This window comes from Chelonoidis abingdonii, chromosome 2, assembly GCF_003597395.2.
Source record: "Chelonoidis abingdonii isolate Lonesome George chromosome 2, CheloAbing_2.0, whole genome shotgun sequence".
NCBI classification, from domain to species: Eukaryota; Metazoa; Chordata; order Testudines; family Testudinidae; genus Chelonoidis; species Chelonoidis abingdonii.
The window spans coordinates 258135134-258148963 of record NC_133770.1 but is presented as its reverse complement, the minus strand read 5'-3'; the positions used below and the strand labels follow the sequence as shown (position 1 = coordinate 258148963).

The window sequence follows — 13830 nt, the reverse complement described above, 5'->3', positions numbered from 1 at the left end:
TTTATGCTCTACAGGATAACAAAGTAGAAGAATTCATCAATTCCCCACTTTATTCAGTTCTGATAATCAGTTATGAGATGTTGCTGCGCACCTTGGACCAAATTCAGACTATAGAATTTAACCTCCTAATCTGCGATGAGGGGCATCGTTTGAAAAACAGCTCCATTAAGACAACTACAGCCCTCGTCAGTCTGTCCTGTGAGAGAAGAATTATCCTGACTGGTCAGTATATTACAAATAGCCTATTTTATAGCTAGATGAAAAGAGCTAACTTTGGTGAGTATGTGAAAGAAAGTTGCAAGTTATACAAGTATGAACATTTTGGCAACATTATCAGACATATTGTTTTTATAGTGGTTTTTATAGAAATCAGCATAAACTCTTGAGTCAAGTGTAAAAGTATAATTAGGCAGGCTAAAAAGGAATTTGAGGAGAAACTAGAAAAAGACACAAACAAAGAGTAAAAATTTTGTAAATACATCAGAAGCAGGAAGCATATCAGTGAGGCCAGTGGACAGTCAGGGTGATAAAGGTGCAAGCAAGAAAGACAAGGCTGTTTACATCGGTTTTCACTGCAGAGGATGAGAGGGAGATTCCCACACCTGAGCCATTCTTGTTAGATGACAATTCAGAGGAACTGTCTCACGTTGAGGTATAAATAGAGAAGGTTTTGGAACAAGTTGATAAATTAAACAGTAATAAGTCACAAGGACCAGATGGAATTCTGAAAGAACTCAGATATGAAATTGCAGAACTACTGGGGTGGGGCTGAGGATGAGAGGTTTGGGGTGTGGGAGGGGGCTCAGGGCTGGATCAGATGGTTGGATGCAGACTGTGAGGGCTCCGGATAGGCTCTTGGGTGGGGCCAGGGGTGAAGGGTTTCAGGTGTGGGCTCTGGGATGGGGCAAGGGATGAGGGATTTGAGGTGTAGGCTGCCCCAGGGTTGCGGTGGGGAGAGAGGACTCCCCCCAACCCTCTCTCTCTTCAGCAGCTCAGGGCAGGGGAGAGGCGCCTTTCCCCAGCCGTGGCAACTTCTGTGGGGCTGGGCTGAGGAAGGGGCTCTTCTCCCCTGGCCATGACAGGTCCATGCTGGGGCCAGCAGGGCAAGGCACCTCTCCCCACCGCAGCGCTGAGCCCCTGCACGGGGCTTAATAGACGGCCACACGACTTCGCAGCTTAGAGTGAATTTTAGACCTGCACCAATGAAACTAAAGAAGTTGCATCACCATTTTAGTTAAATCATACAACCTTTTTGTGTTGACAAGACCTGGGCTCTGATTCCTAGCTGGAAACACTGCTCTGCCTCTGGGTGATTAACTATTGGAACAAACTAGCAAGGGAAGTGATGGATTCTTCATCTCTTGATGTCTTTCCATCAAAGATATGCTTTGGTCAAACACAAGTTATTAGGGTCAATGCAGGGGTCAGACCAGATGATCTAATTCTAATGGTCCCATGTAGCCTTAAAGTCCGTGAAACTATGAATCTATTAATGTTGCATTCTGTTGCCTTCTGGTTGATGCCTGGAGCAACACTGATTACATATCAGAAGGACCTCCATTTAGACCATCTAAGTTTGGAAGGACTATCATTGCATAATAGGACCTTTGCAGGAGGGAAAATTAAAATTAAAAAAAGATTTAAAAAATATTTCTGATTGCTTAGTTATTTTGTATTGTCTTTAAAGTTAAACTGTCATCCTGGAGAGAAGCCCTTGTACTGTATTGTGAAAAGCTGTAACCCAATTTGTTGCACGAGATACTGCTGCATTTGTTCAAAATAAGAATAACCTTGCAAATGAAGCTACAATCTTCACTCTTTTTTTTTTCCCCCTAGGAACACAAAATCTAAAGCAGAACAAATAGTTCTTTGAGTACTGGGTCCGTATGTGTATTCCATGTGTGGGTACACATGCACTCCATGTGCCTAAGACCAGAGATTTTTGGCAAGTAGTTTCCATTTATCCGTGCCTATACAGCAGTTCCTCGAGCTCCATGCTCAGGGTATAAAGGGCAGTGTGGACCAATGCCTTTTCAATTCCTTCTCCCCACCACATGGCCCAAGTCAGAATTCTCTGTCCAAAGCTATTTTCGCATCATCTTTCAAAAATCTGTAAATATAATTATAAAGTTTTAGTATTTTTAATCTTTTAGTGTTTTTATACTCCAGTTAATACAGTTCAGGTTTTCCGCCTCTCAGGGATCCTTTCCGTGGGGAGAAGGACTATGTCCAGAGACTTAAGAACTATCTCTCCTGCCCCTGTTCCTTCATGATCAGCGATAAAAACTGGTGCTATCTTTCTGCCTTGGGGGGGGCTCACATCTCTGCCAAATGCAGCATCTGTGGCTCCTTCCTTCCCCAACCCTGTGAAGGAGGAGAGCTCTAACTGAGGAAATACTTCATGGAGAAGGCCATGAGACCCCAGATGGATCCAAGCTGGGAAGACTCCCTCTGTACATCAGTCTCAGACTACAAGTAGCACCTCTTTGAACACAAGCGCAGAAACAGGGACCAGAGCTGTGAAACCAAAGAAGTAACTGTCTTAGGCTTTCACAAGAGTAAAGGGAATTCTCATAAACACAAGGACAGATCCCCCTCCAGATCTGCTCCTAAAAAAAGGACCCTACTCCATCTAAGTTGAGTGCGTCCTTGCATATGGTTTGTAGCAACTGAGGTTCACTTGAACCTCCCAACCATGAGGATAAGGTGTGAAGGAGAAAGGTACTGACAGAGCCTATTAGGCTCTGTGTTCTAGGTGGTCAGGCCTAGTGGTTGGAGAGTGGTAAAGAATAGTTACCAAAGGCTGAAGCCAGACGTAGAGTTGGGACTAGGCTGAGGGCAGTGCTGAAATCAGAGTCCAGGGACAAGCTGTGGCTCAGAACCAGAATCACTAGCAGGCTGGAAGCCTGGGAAGTCTGTAACACAATGAGGCAATAGAAGGTTTCCTAGCCAAATAGGGCTGTTGCACAGATTAACTAGTAGCTCTGGCAATCAGGATGAAATGTGTGTGTGCATGGGGGTAATCGGACTGAGGCCCTTCCCAGGGATTGGCTGCCTCAGTGTGCCTGAGAGATGAGTCATTGGAGGGATGAGTCATTGTAGCTGAGCATGGAGCCCTGATCAAGTTGTGGGTTTGCTTCACAATTCCAAGTATGGCTCCAGCTCATAAGCCAAAGGATAGGCACCTGCAGACACCAACTGGGAGTTCCAGGTTATAGTCATCCCTCAGTGATGAAGGCAAACTAGTAATTAGGCCCTCTCTCTTCAAGCTGCAGTGGATGCGACTGGTACAATGTCTAGAGCTATAGCTATGGTGATACTTATGAGGTGTGAATCTTGGCTCCACTCTTCAGAGTTCCCCAGGGAGATCCAGAATACCATTGAGGGCTTCCTCTTTGACAAGTCTAATCTCTTCAGCAAAAAGACTGACATGTCTTTGCACTCACTAAAGACTCCAGGAGAACTGTCCACTCCCGGGCTTTTATATCCTGGTCCTGAAGAGAAAACACCAGAAACAGGTAAAAAAGCCAAGATCTTTTCCTCAGCTGTTTTATCTCCAGCACCCTTATGAGCCGCCATGTAAATGTCAAAGGGTACAAAGACCTAGATATACTGCTTCCTCCACTTAAACCACAGCTGCTCAGCCTCACCCACAAACCAGGAGTTACTTTTGATGAGACACTTCAGAACCATGTACCTCTATTGATGCCATTCCTTACTGCCTCCCAAACTCTTGATGGGTGCCTCATCTTTTTGTCCACAACTGGAGGGCAGTAACAACAAAGAAGTGAGTATTGAGATCATCCACTCTGGCTACACCATTGAGGTTCTCTCTCCTCCTCTGCACAAATCCCTTTCCCAGCCCGTCTTCAAAGACCATTCTCACAAGGAGATCCTCTGTCTGGAGGTGGATACTCTCCTACAGCACAGGGCTACAGAGGAAGTGCACCTCAATATCCAGGGAAAGGATTCTAATCTCAGTATTTCATAGATCCCAAGAAAAAAGGAAGATGGAGATCCATTCTTGACCTACATCAGCTGAATATCTTTATTTGCAAATCCAAATTCTGTGTGGCCATGCTGGCATCAGTAATCCCCTCCCTAGAGAAGAGCACATGGTTTGAGGCTCCCGATATGAAAGGTGCTTACTTTCAAGGGGACATTCATCCAACCCACAGAAAGTTCCTCAGATTTCTGGTAGAACAAGAGTACTACCTGTTCAGAGTACTCCCATTCATGCTGGCAACAATGCCCAGGGTCCTCATGAAGATCCTCTCAGTGGTGGCAGCCCAGATGAGACAGAACAGCTGTACCATTTTCCTGTACCTGGACATTTGACTCCTAATAGGCAGATCCAATCAGGAGGTTCAGCTGACGACCCTATTCTTACTCCATCTTCTGACATGCTTGGGAGTCTGTGTAAACAAAGAATAATCTACATTAACTCCTGCAAAAATCACAGGCTTTATAAGAGTGACCCGAGTCTCAACCTCAGCAAAGATCTACCTCCCTGTGGACAGATTCCAGGCCACAAACCGCCTAATAAGTCAGATCACCCTCAAACTTCAAACCACAGTCAAGGTCCAATCTTTCCCTGCCAGGCCACATGGCTTCATGTACCTGTGTAACACTGTTCACCAGGCTTTACCTTTATTGTAGGTAGAAAAGGGGCATGATTGGACGAGAGCTGAGGAAGCGCTGTTCCAGGTCAGCCATAAAAATGTTGGCATATTGTGGGGCCATGCAGGTGCCCATAGCGGTGCCATTGATCTGGAGATGTATATTGTCATCAAATTTGAAATAGTTGCGTGTGAGTTAAAGGCACAGAGGTTTGTGGATCTTGAGTAGTAGATAGAATAACCCTGGTCGGGGCTCTAAGAGTATGCTGATTTGTTCCGGAGTTAGTGTAGGGAGTGTCCTGAGTAGATGGTGCAGTTTCTTAGTGTATTCCTCAGTGGGATCTGAGGGAAGTGGCCTGTAGAATTTGGTATTGGAGAGTTGTCTGGCAGCCTCCTTCTGGTATCAGACCTGTTCATTGAGATGACCAACAGCACCTCCTTTATCAGCTTCTTTTGATTATAATGTCAGGGGTGGTTTCTGAGGCTGTGGGATGGAATTGCATTTGCACGACTTAGGTTTTTTGAGGCAAGCGATGTTGTTGTTTCCACAAATTTCTGCCTGTGCACTTCGGCGGAAAGGCATTCTAGTATAGGGTCCGGGACTTCATTTGACCCTCAGGGAGGAGTTCCATGTGGAAGGGTCTTCTTGTGCTGTTGGCGGAAGGTTACTGTTGTATCAGTGGGCTGGTTCAGTGGTTTATCCTAGTATTTCTTTGGGCAGAGACAGCGAAAATAGGCTTCCAGATTGCCGCAGAATGTATCATGTTTGTGGGGGTAGCAGGAAGAAAGAGAGTTCCTAGATAGGACAGATCTTTTTCTTCTGTCTGAGTGGTGTAGTTGGATAGATTGACGATATTGTGGGGTGGGTTTGGGTTTACCATGTTTTGTGGCCCCTGTGGGAGGTAGGATTTTAGACAGCTACAGTCCTTTTCTTGTGGGAGGTGAAGTGATAATGTAGATTTCTCCTGTCTTTATTTTAGTGAAGTCGTTGTATGGAAGTTTGGTTATTGAGAATCTCCCAGGTTGGAGAGCTCTTTTGATGTTTCCTGTTTGTTGTATTATGGCTGCTGATCAGGTGGTTCCTCAGTTTCTTTGATAGAGTATGGCATAATCTCTCACTGTGGTCTGTGTAGTATGTAGATAGCAATGGATTTTTTACCTTTAGTCCATTTGGTATGATGTCCATCCGTTTGCATTTGGAAAGGAAGATGATATCTGTCTGTGTTTGTGCAAGTTTCTTCATGAGGTTGATGGATTTGCACTCCATACGGCTAAATGCAGTGCCTTGCATGGTGTCAAGTATCAGAGGGGTAGCCATGTTAGTCTGGATCTGTAAAAGCAGCAGAGAGTCCTGTGGCACTTCTTCACCTGGTGAGGAATGCCATCTTGGGATCTGTTGCCTCCCAGAAGAACAAGAACTTCAACCTAACTTGCTCCAGAGCACCACTAAGCTGGGACTTCAGGGGTGGTTCCCTTTTATTGTCTTGGACAGACCACCTGAGATACACCTTTCATTCCATCCCACCTCTACTACAGTTTTTGTGAAAGATTCATCACAACAAAGCTTGAGTCATTCTCATCACACCTAACTGGCCTAGACCAATCTAGTTTCCCAGTCTTTTACCCATTTTCTCATCAGTATCTGAACCTTCTCGAATTGTTAACTCAGTAATATCAAACATGCCAACTCAGATCCTCTTCATCTCACAGCCTGGTTTTTGGATGGGTGTCAGACCTAGAGCATCCATGTTCAGACTGTTCCCAGTTAAAGCAAAAATGCTCCATCAGAAAATTCTGTCCAGCTAAATGGAGATGTTTCTCTGCTTGGATACAACAGAACCAGTTGTCCCCAGAAAAAGTAGGTATTCATGCTGTGTCAGACTATTTCCTCATTCTCAAGACATCGGGTCTTCCTTTTAGCTCCCTTTGGGTCAATTTAGCAGCAACCAGTGCCTTTCATCCTTTGGTAGAAACATAGAATTATAGAAGTGTAGGACTGGAAGGGACCTCAGTAGGTCATCTAGTCCAGTCCCCTGCATTCAAGGCAGGACTAACTAGTAACTAGAGTATTCCTGATCGCTGTTTGTCTAACCTGCTTTTACAAATCTCCAATCACAGATTCCACATCCTCCCTAGGCAATTTGTTCCAGTGCTTAACTATCCTGATAGTTAGGAAGTTTTTCCTAATGTCCAACCTAACCCTCCCTTACTGCAATTTAAGCCTATTGCTTCTTGTCCTATCCTCAGAGGTTAAGGAGAACAATTTTTCATTGTCCCCTTTCTAACAATCTGGTATGTACTTGAACACTGTTATCATGCCCCCCCTCAGTAGTCTCTTCTACAGACTAAACAAACCCATTTTTTTCAATTCTTCTTCATAGGTCATGTTTTCTAGGCTTTCTAGGTCTCCTCTGGACTTTCTCCAATTTGTCCATGTCTTTCCTGAAATGTGGTGCACAGAACTGAAAGACTAAATTATATTTTTACTCACGCAAAACAGTCAGATTCCTGAAAGATCTCATTAGGACTTCTCCCCTGGTGAGAAACCAGCACTGCAATAAGATCTCCATCTTATACTCCCAATACTTACCAGATCACGCTTTGAACTGTTAGCCATGTGTTCCATGTCCCACCGGTCCATGATGATCTCCTTCCTAGTCACCTTCATGTCAGCTAGAAGGGTGAGTGAACTGGGAGCACTTGTGGATGACCCATCATATACCACATTTCAGAGGGAGGTTTCTCTTTGCCTCCTCCTGAATATCATGCCTAAGATAATTTCTGAGTTACACATAAATCAGCCTATTTACCTACCGGTATTCTTTTCAAAACCTCATGCTTCCAATGAGGAGAAGAGACTTCTTTCTCTCAATGTCAAACAGACTTTAGTGTTCTATCTGCAAAGAACTAAACCAGTTAGGAAAATGCCTAGACTATTCATCGCTATAGCAGACTGATTGCAGGAACAAGCATTATCTGCTCAGAGACTCTTGCAGTGGATCTCTGGCTATATCATTCTTTATCATCAGCTGATGCGTATTCCTCCCCCAGTGGGGGTAAGGGCCTGTTCCGCTAGAGCACAGGCAACCTCAGTAGCATCTCTTCAAGAAGCACTTATACTGGACATATGAAAGGCAGCGATCTGAAATTCTGTCCATACTTCACGGAACATTACCCTTTCATTCAGGCCTCTTCTGCAGATGCAGCTGTTGGGACAGCAGTATTATACACTATATACCAGCTGCATTCTTGTACCTCCTCCTGTTTGAATACTGCTTATCAGTCAGCTATGTGTGGAATACACATAGGGACCACCACTTGAAGAAATTGAGGTTACTTAGCTGTAACCAGAGGTTCTTTGAGATGTGTGGTCCCAATTTGTATTCCACTACATGTCAGTCTTCCCTCTGATTCAGGGTAAGAGAAGGAACTGGAGGGATGTCAGTCTGTACCAACCCTTAAATTCTCAGGGTATGTCTACACTACAGGATTATTCCGATTTTACAGAAACCAGTTTTTGGAAACAGATTGTATAAAGTCGAGTGCACACGGCCACACTAAGCACATTAATTCGGCCGTGTGCATTAATGTACCGAGGCTAGCGTCGATTTCCGAAGCGTTGCAATGTGGGTAGCTATCCCATAGCTATCCCATAGTTTCCACAGTCTCCCTTGCCCATTGGAATTCTGGGTTGAGATCACAATGCATGATGGGGCAAAAACAGTGTCACAGGTGATTCTGGTTAAATGTCATCAGTCAGTCCTCCCTCCGTGAAAGCAAGGCAGACAATCATTTCGTGCCCTTTTCCCTGGATTGCCCTGGCAGATGCCATAGCATGGCAACCATGGAGCCTGTTTAGCCTTTTTTCACTGTCACCATATGTCTACTGGATGCTGCTGACAGACGTGGTACTGCAGTGCTACACAGCAGCATTCATTTGCCTTTGCAAGGTAGCAGAGACGGTTACCAGCCCTATTGCACTGTCTGCTGCTTTGGAAATTGGTGATGATGTTTACCAGTCGTATTGTACTGTTCTGCTGCTGTCAATGGGTCTCCTGGTGGCCTCAGTGAGGATCGGCCGGTGGCACACGTTGATAAAAATGGCGAATGACTCCCAGTCATCCCTTCTTTAAGTTTTGTCTAATAGAGAGTCAGTCCTGCTAGAATATCAGGAAGCCTACTAAAGAACCAGAGAGACAAATGGCCGCTCCGTGTCAGAGCCCCAGACATCTCACAGAAATGATGAGCTCTGCCATTATTCTCGGGGGTGCCCTGCAACAGCCCCACCCATTGCTTCCTCCTCCCCCACCCCTGCTGGGCCATTGTGGCAGTTATCCCCCCTTTTGTGTGATGAAGTAATAAAGAATGCGATGAATAAGAACAACACTGACTTTATTGCCTCTGCAAGCAGAGATAAAAGGATGGGAGGCAGCCTCTAGCTGCTATGATATTCCAGGCAGGACTGAATCTCCAGGAGACAAAGCTTAAAGAGAGAATGACTGGGAGTCTTCCTATTTTTGTCCAGGCGCCCCCGGCCGACATCACCAAGGCCACCTGGAGCACGCACGGGATGATGATGACGGATACCAGTCATATTGCACTGTCTGCTATCAGGAAGGCAAGGGATGCTGCTGTGTAGCGCTGCGGACCGCATCTGCCAGCAGCATCCAGTAGACATATGGTGACATTGAAAAAAGATGAGAAACGATTTTTTCCCTTTTCTTTCACGGGGGTGGGAGGGATGAGGTGGGGCTGACGACATATACCCTGAACCACCCGCAACAATGTTTTTGACCCTTCAGGCTTTGGAACTCAGCCAAGAATGCAAATGGTTTTTGGAAAGTGCGGAACTGTGGAATAGCTAGAGTCCTCAGTCCCCCTCCTTCCCTCCGTGAGCATCTATTTGATTCTTTGGCTTTTCTTATGCTTGTCTCAGCTCCTTAAGTTTCACGCAGCACTGTGTTGAGTCCCTGTTGTGGCCTCTGTCTATCATAGCCTTGGAGATTTTTTCAAATGCTTGGTATTTTGTCTTTTGAACGGAGTTCTGATAAAAGAGATTAATCTCCTCATACAGAGATCAGATTCAGTATTTCCCATATGGTCCATTCTTGGAGCTCTTTTTGATCCTGGGACTGGCATGCTTACCTGTGCTGGTTGGTGCTCCACAGTGGGCAACAGGGAATGAAATTCAAAAGTTTGCAGGTCTTTTCCTGTCTACCTGGCCAGTGCATCCGAGTTCAGATTGCTGTCCAGAGCGGTCACAATGGTGCACTGTGGGATAGCGCCCGGAGGCCAATACCGTCGAATTGCGGCCACACTAACCCTAATCCAAAATGGCAATACCAATTTCAGCGCTACTCCCCTTGTTGGGGAGTACAGATATCGATATTAAGAGCCCTTTATATCGATATAAAGGGTTTCGTTGTGTGGACGGGTGCAGGTTTAATGTGATTTAACGCTGCTAAATTCGATATAAATTTGTAGTGTAGACCAGGCCTCAGTGTGGTGCATGAGTGGAGCAACTGTGCTGGCATGAACTAACGGACACTATCTGATAGAAATCTCTTGTCTCAGGAGCATTGAACACATGTACTCACGTGTGAAATACAGATAGAGACCACACATCTCAAAGAACCTCCAGTTGCAGTAAGTAACTGTCATATTTCTTCAAAATGGAAAAAGAGAAGAGCTAAATAAGAAAACAAGACAAAACAAGATTACAAATTCATGACTAGTTGAGTCACAATAACTAGATATTCAATCTAATCAGTCAGGATACAATAGTTAGTTAAGAACTTCAAAGCTCTTACTATTATTGTCAATTTTAAATTCTTGTATTCAGCAATCATGTTTACTATCAATTTCAAGAAAAAAACTCTTAAATGTGAAAAAGTACATACTGAAATATTTTTTCTTCACCTAGGCACTCCAATTCAAAATGACCTGCAAGAATTTTACGCATTAATAGAGTTTGTAAATCCAGGAATACTTGGTTCTTTGTCCACATACAGAAAAATATATGAGGAGCCTATTATTCAGTCCCGAGAGCCTTCAGCAACAAAGGTACCTCATTTAAAAACAAGAATTCAGTCATAGAATATAATTCATAAGGAGAGTTAGAACATTCATCTTCTAGAGAGTCAAATGTAATTTAGACTGTTTTCTTCTTTAATGCGTAAACTATGGCTGAGATTTTTCAAACAAGCCTGATTCCCTTGGGCTCCTCTGAAAATTCCAGTATTAAAACATAAGTAAGTTCATGTAATACTCACAGCGTGATTCTCTGGGCATTTCTTTCTTTTATGTCAGACAAGGTGGGTGAGGTAATATCTTTTATTACCAGCTTCTGTTAGGCCTTGTCTACCCTGGCAAGTTACTGCGCAGTAAAGCAGCTTTCTGTGATGTAACTCCTGAGGAGTACACATTGCCAAGCCACTTGGTCTGCAGAAACTCCTCAGCTGCAGTGTTGCAAAAAAACCACCTTGAGGAGAGTCATAATGCTTACAGCACTGATGTTCCTGCACTGCATTGTGAGTGTAAACACATCAATTGCTTTCAGTGCTTTAATTGGCCTCCAAAAGTGTCCCATAATCCTGCAAGTGGCCGCTCTGCTCATTGTTTTGAACTCTGGCTGGCTGCCCTGAAAGCATGCACCTCTTTCAAAGCTCCATTTCTGACAGCCTTGCATGCTGTGCCTATCTGCTCCAGAACACAAAGCAAACCCTTATTGTGGAATGCTCGTGCTGTAGAACACAGAGACGGGTGTGTGTGTTTGTGTGTGTGTGACAGACAGACAGACAGCTGTGCAGAGAGCTGGTGGGGGAGGCAGGGGCTGATGTCGGGGTTTCTCCCCCTGCCCCAGGACTGGTTGCTTCCTGCCTCTGTCTGAACTTACAAGACAGCATGCTGACACACTCTCTGTCCCCCAAAACACAGTCTCTTCCGCCCTGCCCCATACACACACTCCCTGTCTTACACACTCCCCCCTCCTCTTCAGTTGAAAAGTGGCTGGCAATGTAGTAGAATGACCATGGAACAATGGGATTGGGAAGCCTGCATCATGTGAAGCTGTGCCTGTCCCATGAGGCATTGCAAACCCTTCCCAAAGCATCCTGCGGCCAGTTGCACAGTGGGATAGCTACCACAATGCACTGCTCTCTTTGCTGTTGCAAGAGCTGCTAATGTGGATGCGCTCCACCATCACAAGGAGCACAGCGTTGACATGCAACAGCAGTTTAATTCCAGCGCCTTAATAAAAATGGTATAACTTGTTGCACAAAAACTCTGCGGTGTAGACATACCTTTAGGGTGAGAGACAAGCTTTTGAACTACTGAGAGGTCTTCCTCAGGTCTGGGAGTGGTACTCAGTGTCACAGCTAAATAAGAGATCAAACAAATAGTTTAGCGCAAGTAGTTAGAACATATTCTAAGGGACCATTCAAGGTGACCATTCAAGACCCATTAACACCCCTGTAGTCATAGGACAAAAAGAGGAGTTAGTGGGTTACAGATTGTTGTAATGAGCCAATTTGCCTGTTATAATAAAACACTGGATTTATGGCTTTTTGCAACAATATTTACTTTGCCATGAGTGCAGGTGACTGGAGCAGTTGAACTCTTGCGGTGCCTTCTAGTCCTACAATTCTATCAGTCTATATTTACATGTGACATGCTGAGTACCTTTCCCAGACCTAAGGAACAGCTCTGTTGTTGTGTCTACACAGCAATGTAAGCCTAGGGTTAGTGGGACTTGAATTAGCTGACCTGTGTCAGGGAACCCTGGGCTTGAGCGTCTACATTCCATTTTTTTACCCTAGATAAAGAATTTTCTGACCTGTGCTCAAATCTAGGGCTCTGGCATCCACACTGCAGTGCACAGACCCAAGTCAAAGTAAACATATCCAAGAGTGCATAGAGCCCCCTCCTCCCCAGTGTCAACACTCTAGCCCTAGGAATGCGGTGGTGCACTGTGGGAAAACCCTACTGCTCATCCTATTTCCTAAATGTGGCGGTGCTATTGGTGGGACTCAGGTGCCCATAAGGAGCACGAGTATGTAAACCACATAATTAGCTCCTTTGACCGTCTCAATAGAATAATGGCACTTTGAGAAGGCTTTATACTGAACTACCATCTAATCTGAAACTTGGGCTCTCCAGCTCTAGGCTAAATTACATTTACAGAAAAATGCCCATGTGCATCTGTCCTCAGGATAATTAAGATATCAGTCTCTAGGGCAATCACATTATTAAAATGAAACTTAGTTGGTTTTTAATTTATTTTTGTCTGTTTTGAAGTTTGACATAAAATTAAGGTATCAAAGTATAAACACAAACTCATCCCTCAGCCTGGCTGTTGCTGGCTGTGGATTGGAGAAGTGCACCCCCAGGGCTTGGAGTGCAGTGTGCTTCAACAACCCCTGGAGATCACTTATCTATGCCCCCACCGCATCCCAGGAGGCAGGGATAAGGGATCCTCAGAAGGCTGCAGGGAAGTTTTGGGACTGGTTTTCATTCACCGCCCTCACAGTGCATGCAGCCCAGGTATCCCTACACATGCAGGAAGGGTTGGAGGGGCCAAGATAGCAGAGTGGGGACCAAACACCACCCTGCAGGGAGGGGGAGTGCCTAAGGTCCCAGTTTAGCACACTCAGGGGAGGGATGACTTGCAACATCCCTGTGGCCAGGAGCCATCTCTCACTTGTTAGCTTTGCTCCCTGCTCTGGGAGAGCTCCATGCAGCAGAGAGGAGAAGCCAGAGTAAGAAGGGGAAGTATGTTCAGCCATGCAGTAATCGTACTTCTGGCTGCTGTATTGGCTGCCTGCAGTGTTGCTCCTCTGCCTCCAGGAGCTCTGGGAAGCATCCAGAGGACTTCTGGGCTCTGAATCAAGCCAGGGCCACATGCACGCAGAAAAGCACTAGGACTCGGACCCTAGGTCCCAGCTTAACGTGAGCTCAAACCCTCTTGCCCTGGGACCCTGTGTCTGAACCCTAGGATATCAAATTTGCAGTATGGATGCAAGGAGGGTTTGGCTCAAGCTCTGGTTCAGACCTAGGCTTAAATTGCTGTATTGACATACCATGTGTAGCTCAAAAGCTTGTCTCTCACACCAGTGGAACCTGGTCCAGTAAAAGATACTACCTCACCTACTTTGTCTCTTTAATATCCTGGGACTGACATGGCTACAACACCACTTTTTTTCGTGTGTCAGAC

At 45.2% G+C, this 13830-nt stretch overlaps 1 protein-coding gene across 5 annotated transcripts in view; it reads left to right on the top strand.

The window, feature by feature from the left end:
- RAD54B (RAD54 homolog B) overlaps positions 1–13830 on the top strand; it is a 138493-nt gene that overhangs the window by 95691 nt on the left and 28972 nt on the right. For all 5 annotated transcript variants that reach the window (XM_032787210.2, XM_075063105.1, XM_032787209.2 and 2 more), the window contains exons 8-9: positions 15–222; positions 10543–10682. In XM_032787210.2, coding sequence (XP_032643101.1) covers positions 15–222; positions 10543–10682 — 348 coding nt within the window. The remainder of the gene's footprint in view (positions 1–14; positions 223–10542; positions 10683–13830) is intronic.